The 7995-nt window shown below is 40.6% G+C and overlaps 1 protein-coding gene across 1 annotated transcript in view; it reads right to left on the minus strand.

The window, feature by feature from the left end:
- Nucleotides 1-7972, minus strand: part of LOC105002760 (uncharacterized protein C10orf88-like) — a 19417-nt gene extending 11445 nt beyond the window's left edge. The window contains exons 1-4 of the mRNA XM_010859577.1: nucleotides 7664-7972; nucleotides 6769-6972; nucleotides 5888-5960; nucleotides 2704-2910 (exon numbers count right to left, since the gene is read on the minus strand). Coding sequence (XP_010857879.1) covers nucleotides 2704-2910; nucleotides 5888-5960; nucleotides 6769-6972; nucleotides 7664-7827 — 648 coding nt within the window. The 5' untranslated portion in view covers nucleotides 7828-7972. The remainder of the gene's footprint in view (nucleotides 1-2703; nucleotides 2911-5887; nucleotides 5961-6768; nucleotides 6973-7663) is intronic.
- Nucleotides 7973-7995: the final 23 nt, after the last annotated feature.

Below are 7995 nucleotides of genomic sequence, written 5' to 3' on the forward strand. Positions count from 1 at the left end.
TTGTTCTCTGGTTCCTCTCCCTTTTCTAAAACCAGCTTGAACATCTGGAAGTTCACAGTTCATGTATTGCTGAAGCCTGGCTTGGAGAATTTTGAGCATTACTTTACTAGCGTGTGAGACGAGTGCAATTGTGTGGTACTTTGAGCATTCTTTGGCATTGCCTTTCTTTGGGATTGGAATGAAAACTGACCTTTTCCAGTCCTGTGGGCACTGCTGAGTTTTCCAAATTTGTTGGCATATTGAGTGCAGCACTTTCACAGGATCATCTTTTAGGATTTGAAATAGCTCAGCTGGAAGTCCATCACCTCCACTAGCTTTGTTCATAGCAATGCTTCCTAAGGCCCACCTGACTTCATATTCTAGGATGTCTGGTTCTAGGTGAGTGATCACACCATCGTGATTATCTGGGTCATGAAGATCTTTTTTGTACAGTTCTTCAGTGTATTCTAGCTACCCCTTCTTAATACCTTCTGCTTCTGTTAGGTCCACACCATTTCTGTCCTTTATTGAGCCCATCTTTGCATGAAATATTCCCTTGGTATCTCTAATTTTCTTGAAGAAATCTCTAGCCTTTCCCCTTCTATTGTTTTCTTCTATTTCTTTGCACTGATCACTGAGGAAGGCTTTCTTATCTCTCCTTGCTATTCTTTGGAACTCTGCATTCAAATGGGTATATCTTTCCTTTTCTCCTTTGCTTTTCACTTCTCTTCTTTTCACAGTTATTTGTAAGGCCTCCTCAGATAGCCATTTTGCTTTTTTGCATTTTTTTTCTTGGGGATGGTCTTGCTCCCTGTCTCCTGTACAATGTCACAAACCTCCGTCCATAATTCATCAGGCACTCTGACTATCAGATCTAGTCCCTTAAATGTATTTCCCACTTCCACTGTATAATCATAAGGGATTTGATTTAGTTCATACCTGAATGGTTAGTGGTTTTCCCCACTTTCTTCAATTTAAGTCTGAATTTGGCAATAAGGAGCTCATGATCTGAGTCACAGTCAGCTCCCGCTCTTGGTTTTGCTGACTATAAAGAGCTTCTCCATCTTTGGCTGCAAAGAATATAATCAATCTGATTTCAGTGTTGGCCATCTGGTGATGTCCATGTGTATAGCCTTCTCTTGTGCTGTTGGAAGAGGGTGTTTGCTATGACCAGTGCCTTCTCTTGGCAAAACTCAATTAGCCTTTGCCCTGTTTCATCGTGTACTCCAAGGCCAATTGTGCCTGTTACTCCAGGTGTTTCTTGACTTCCTACCTTTGCATTCTAGTCCCCTATAATGAAAAGGACATCTTTTTTGGGTGATAGTTCCAAAGGACTTGTAGGTCTTCATAGAACCATTCAGCTTCTTCAGCGTTACTGTTCGGGGCATAAACTTGGATTACCGTGATACTGAATGATTTGCCTTGGAAATGAACAAAGGTCATTCTTTCGTTTGTGAGATTGCATCCAAATAGTGCCTTTTGGACTCTTTTGTTGACCATAATGGCTACTCCATTTCTTCTAAGGGATTCTTGCCCACCGTAGTAGATATAATGGTCATCTGAGTTAAATTTATCTATTCGAGTCCATCTTAGTTCTCTGATTCCTAAAATGTCGACGTTCACTCTTGCCATCTCCTGTTTGACCACTTTCTAATTTGCCTTGATTCATGGACCTAACATTCCAGGTTCCTATGCAATATTGCTCTTTACAGAATCAGACCCTGCTTCTATCACCAGTCACATCCACAAGTGGGCGTAGTTTTTGCTTTGGCTCTGTTTCTTCATTCTTTCTGGAGTTATTTCTCCACTGATATCCAGTAGTATATGTTCATTTTTCAGTATTCTATCTTTTTGCCTTTCCATACTATTCATGGGTTTCTCAAGGCAAGAATACTGAAGTGGTTTGCCATTCTCTTTTCCAGTGGACCACATTTTGTCATGCAAAGCTAAAAGACACCCACAAACTTTATAACAGCATTCAAAATCCTCTATGATCCAGCCCCAGTCCACCTGAAGCTTCTCCTATCATATCTTCACTCCAGAGAAATGAACTTCTATTCCATTCCTAGCTACATCCTACTCCTTCCAGCACTGAAGATTTAATCTGAACTATTCTCTCTTAAGTTGCATCTCTCCAAATTCACTTGCTTAATCCCACCCTTTCTCTTTAAAGGCCCAGATAAAATGCCACTTTCTTTAATAACCCTTTCCTAGTCTTTCTCACAGAGAAGGCAATGGCACCCCACTCCAGTGTTCTTGCCTGGAGCATCCCAAGAACGGGGCAGCCTGGTGGGCTGCTGTCTACAGGGTCGCACAGAGTCAGACACAATTGAAGCGACTTAGCAGCAGCAGCCATCAGTGTTTCTCAACATTCCCCACTTACATGCCCTGAGTTCTCTATTAAGTCTATAGAAATCCTTACAGACAGGCTGTAGACTAATTCACCTTAGAACTTTTTTAAGTAATCGAAACAGTGCATTATTTATGAAAAAGGGGCTAAGTAAATGCTTGCTGAATGAATGAGCTAGAGAATTCACAGAAAATTGTGAAGTCTGAAAAACCATTTTTTTTGCAAGCTGCAATTTTTACATAAGTCAGTAAAGATAACAGGGAAATCAATAATAAAAGCTAAAAGGAAAAAATTTATGTCACCACATGTTGTAATAAAGTGCTATCATTTAAAGAATTGTAATGGTTTCTGGAAAGAAACCCATTCCTACTCACCTGCTGCTGGAATCTCACCATATTCATCAACTGCTGAGCTCCAGGTGATAACTTTGACCCCATGGACTCCATGATGGTTTGGACCCTCTCCAGGTCTATCCTTGATCCTAGAGTGGGAGAGCCTGCTGAAGAATGTGCCGAGACTTGCCTTACGTGTACCACAACTTTACTGATGAACACACAGTTCTTTTCACCAAAGGAGAGCAGCTATTATAACACAAAAGACCAGGAAAATTAATAATGGTAATAAAAACAACCATTGTTTAAGGTCATTTCTTGTCAATACTGAAGTATCACTGAAGCATTCAAAAGTCTAAAAATTAACCTCAAGTACATTTTAAAGTTTCTCTAGTCATAGAAAAAAGCTATAAAGAACTACATCAACTTTAAAAAGTCTTTTTGTAACTAAAAAAATTAAGTGTAAATAATGTTTTACTTAATAGTTTAAAAAAAAAAAGAATTAAAGATAAACTATTCCAATCTGAGTCCTTAACATACTGAAATTTGTCATAATATTATGTGATATTACATAAGACTCACTAGAAGCCCATGCAAAGTGTTGGCTGATAGTTAATACAGTTCAGTATTTTAGAATTTAGAATAAATTCTAAAGGAATTCTAACAGAATGTCCAGATGACTTAAGAGAGCTCAATAGTTTGCACATAGAAAAGATGAGTTCACAATGATTTTCTAATTTGTCAAGAGAGTAAATAAAGGTCAATCTTTGAGCCTAGTTCTTCTGACTTCTTTCCCAGGAGCTTTTCCAGTGCTTTATGCTGCCTCATTGTGTTCATGCTTCTAAATCAAGATGTTTCCTGTGTGCTGTAGGACTGCACAGTAGCAAGTAAAGTAAATTAAAGTCGCTCAATCATGTCCACTCTCTGCGACCCCACAGACTGTAGCCTACCAGGATTCTCCATCCATGGGATTTTCCAGGCAAGAATACTGGAGTGGGTTGCTATTTCCTTCTCCAGGAGATCTTCCTGACCCAGGGACTGAACCCGGGTCTCCCGCATTGTAGGCAGATGCTTTACTGTCTAAGCCACCAGGGAAGTTCAAAGTGGAATGCAAACAGGATTTAGAATCAGACAGACCTGAACTCAGTGAGGGCTGTGTCTGGGTGACCCTGGGCAGATGCCAAACTTGAGTCAGGGGTAAAATCAGTTCACATAGTTGTTATAAGGATTGTGTGTTACAATGTCCAGTGTATATCACTGAGTGAGTGCTCAAAGATACACATCAGTAACTATCATTTAACTTTCGTATACTATTAAAGGTACTACTGGCCCAGAAAAGGCCTTCATACAAACCCAAAGATTTTCCTAAATGAAACTCTCTGCACTCCGAGGTACTTCCACAGCACAGTTACAAATCCCTTTCACCCTCAGAGACAACAAACCCATACATCACACAAAGACACAGGTGAATACAGGTCCATGATCTAAAAAGTGTTGCACCAAAGATGCGACTGTCATCAGCAAGTGAGTAAATACCTTATGAAATGTATACACCCACATTTCAACTTCCATGTTATTCCTGTTCTGTTTTTTAATCCCCAAACCTTTCTCAGGAGTGAATGTAGTGCCTATTTTCCACACTGAATCAACCTATTATCTGTCTTGCCCACCATAATATTAGTAATGTGATGGCTTCATTCCAATTTATTTCATAACTGTTAATTCCTAAATGTCAAGTACCATAGCTGTCATTAATAGGCATTCCAATATGTGTGGATGAATGAATCCCTTAAACAATTTTAGAAGCTATTAGTATATACACCTAAACAACATCTTTGCTCTTCTGTAATAATTAGCACTTCATGGGATAATAAGTAATAATAATCACTTCATGGGAAATAGAGGGGGAAACAGTGGAAACAGTGTCAGACTTTATTTTTTGGGGCTCCAAAATCACTGCAGATGGTGACTGCAGCCATGAAATTAAAAGACGCTTACTCCTTGGAAGGAAAGTTATGACCAAGCTAGACAGCATATTCAAAAGCAGAGACATTACTTTGCCAACAAAGGTCCGTCTAGTCAAGGCTATGGTTTTTCCAGTGGTCATGTATGGATGTGAGAGTTGGACTGTGAAGAAAGCTGAGCCCCGAAGAATTGATGCTTTTGAACTGTGGTGTTGGAGAAGATTCTCGAGAGTCCCTTGGACTGCAAGGAGATCCAACCAGTCCATTCTAAAGGAGCTCAGTCCTGGGTGTTCTTTGGAAGGAATGATACTGAAACTCCAGTACTTTGGCCACTTCACGCGAAGAGTTGAATCATTGGAAAAGACTCTGATGCTGGAAGGGATTGGGGGCAGGAGGAAAAGGGGACGACAGAGGATGAGATGGCTGGATGGCATCACTGACTCGATGGATGTGAGTCTGAGTGAACTCCGGGAGTTGGTGATGGACAGGGAGGCCGGGCGTGCTGCAATTCATGGGGTTGCAAAGAGTCGGACATGACTGAGCAACTGAACTGAACTGAATAATCAGCATAGAATTTTAGAGATAAAAATAATCAATTCAATAATTTATTTTCTTCAGTTCCCTAATATTACCCATAAAGTAGGTCCAAACAAAAATGAAGAAACTGGCTCAAGATTACTCTGCTAGTCAGCAGAAGAGCCTACTTAATAGCCAGGGCTTATGGTTTTGAGCTCTATACCCTTTCCCTACACCCGATGACATCAGTAAACTTCACTTTAACAATATTGTTCATGCTGAAGACAACAGTCCAATTCTCTTCAACTTTGTGTTACCCTTGTCTGAAAGTTCTCTAATTATATTTTATCTTTCTAAATATTTGGGGGCCAAAACTGCATGTGCTTTGTTTTGACACCTAAGTTTCATAAAAAGGTAATAAATCTTTTAAACTTACATATTCAAGTAAATAAACTATAACTTAGTTAAAAATTTTCTTTTTTTAATCACAGTTTTTGAAGGCTTAAAAGTAAAATACCACTGTATTATCAACAGTACATGTCATGACATAGCAATGTAATAAATGTTCAAATTTTAAAAGACAAATGCATATTAGAAAATAAATTTTTTTTACAGTTTACTAATATTTCTGAACTAGAACTAGAGACCAAGTTGAATTATTTTACCAAATCAACAGAAAGTAAGTGTATATATAGTAGAAAAACAACTATAGTTTTCAAATTAGCTACAATTTAGGAATGACTTACCTTTATTTTACAAGCATGTGTGGGAGACTCCAATTTTAGATATTTTTTGTAGAAAGTAATCTTTTCATGTTCACTAAAAATAAAAAAAATTGTAAAAAATTTCATACATTATCATTTATAATAGTTACATTTAAAAATAAAGGTTTCCAGGACAATATTTAAATCCTGAAATTCAGTTTTCCTGGTGAGACATAAACAGTTTGAATTTCCTGTGGAGTTGAACTGGATATAAAAACACTAACTGCCAGTTACTAGCTACATGCAAAAATTAAATTATACCCACTGTATAACCATGCACAGGGCACACCATAAAGCTCAAGAATATATCCATTATATACAACATGCACGGTTCACATTTTGATTCATATTAAGCAACGATTAAGACAGAATCTTCCTAAGAAATTGGGGGGAAAAATCAAAAAGTATAATAATGGGTTAAGTATGCTGGTATGGCAGTCTTAAATTTATGCACTATTTGTAAAGGGTTTCCTACAGGAAAATGTTCAAAGTTCTAGACTGATAAAACAAATTAATTTTTGGAAAACAGAGCCTTGTAAGTTAAATAAAACAAATGTGAAACACTTACCAGAGTTTCATTCTAATAAAACTCTTCCACTAACTAGCTATGATATTTTATTCATTTATTTCAACTTCCCTCTCTTCCATTAGCTCTCCATTTCCACATTTATAAAAACAACTAGGCTGCTCTAGACGGTCTTTAAGATCCCTAAAGGCCTAAACTTCTACGTCTGCTGGTATGTTTTTATCTTCTCTCTCCTAGTATTTAGCACCAATGTCAGAGAATCAACAAATACTGTAAAAGCTCAAGAAAATAAAACACTACTTCAGAAGAACACTTCCACATTCATTAAGTCACAAACCTGTTATCCAGAACATTACAAACATTCTTGCCCCTACTGGTTCCACAGTACTCCTCTCCTAAGTACACTTCCATATTTCTTGCTGAACTTAAAATGCCAATAGAAACGATTTCTTCACCTCCATGAGGGTCACATCTCAAGTAAAGGAAGCAGGGGTTTTCATCTTGGCCGTTCAGGTTCCTTTTCAAAGTCACCTGATCCTGGCTGAAAAGAAAATGAAGAATATACCTATAGTTCTCTGAACATTCTCATTAATCCACTTACTGGGCCACAGGGTTGACATATTATCCAATTCACTCAGGTCTGCATTTGGAGTCCAAGTACATTCCAAAACACTGACCAAATGAATGCTCAATAAAGAAATCATGACGAAACGATGCTTTAGACGAGGGTCTCCACTATTTTCCCTTGACTTCTATCTACATTGTATGCGACTTCCTGTTACTGCCTGAATAGTTAAGTGAAATAAATGACAAATGTGTGCCATTTTCAAAATCAAGCTTATGAAGATTTTCGACATTTGGATTTTTTAATGCCTGTTTTGGTAGATAGGAGGTTTTTGTTTCAGGATAAGAGGCCGGTTCTGATCCCGACAAGGGGCCTCAGGAGCCGACGAGATGGACTCAAGGGGGATGTGTGTCTCCCGCTCACCTGCCCCCTCGCCCCCAACATTCACCCCCGAGTCCCCTCAGCTTTCCCGCGGACGCCCCTCTGTCCTCCCGCCACCCGGGCCCGGCCCTTTCGCCCTCGCCGCCCGCACAGCCCCGTCACCCGCTCGGCTCCCGCATTTCGGGCGCAGACACTCTCCCCTCAGGGTCCCCGTCTCCCCTCGCGGCTCCCCCTGGAGCGCGGCTGTGTCCCTGAGCACAACCCAGTCCCCGCCGGCCCAGCGCACCCCGAGGCGGGCGGCGCCAGCAGCTCCTCCCAGTCGGCGTCCCGGGCGCCGAGACCAGCCCGGATGAGACGGAGACTCTGGGCTAAGGCTCCGCACTCGGCATCCCAGGAAGAGGCCAGGGTCGGGCGCCGGGTCAGTGGCCCGTGTACGGTCTCGGTCTCCATTCGGCCACCTACGGACCAGGCCGGCTCCGGAACCTCTCTTTATAGCTCTTTAATTTTCGCCAGACCAAGGAGGTTAAGGGCAACTTCCGGCTCGGCCGGCGGCAAACCTGACAGCCACGGGCTTCCCTGCGGCGTCGGGAAGAGACCAGCTACCGTAAACACGCATGC

The sequence above is a fragment of the Bison bison genome, unplaced genomic scaffold (assembly GCF_000754665.1).
Source record: "Bison bison bison isolate TAMUID 2011002044 unplaced genomic scaffold, Bison_UMD1.0 scf7180017864456, whole genome shotgun sequence".
Lineage (NCBI taxonomy): Eukaryota > Metazoa > Chordata > Mammalia > Artiodactyla > Bovidae > Bison > Bison bison.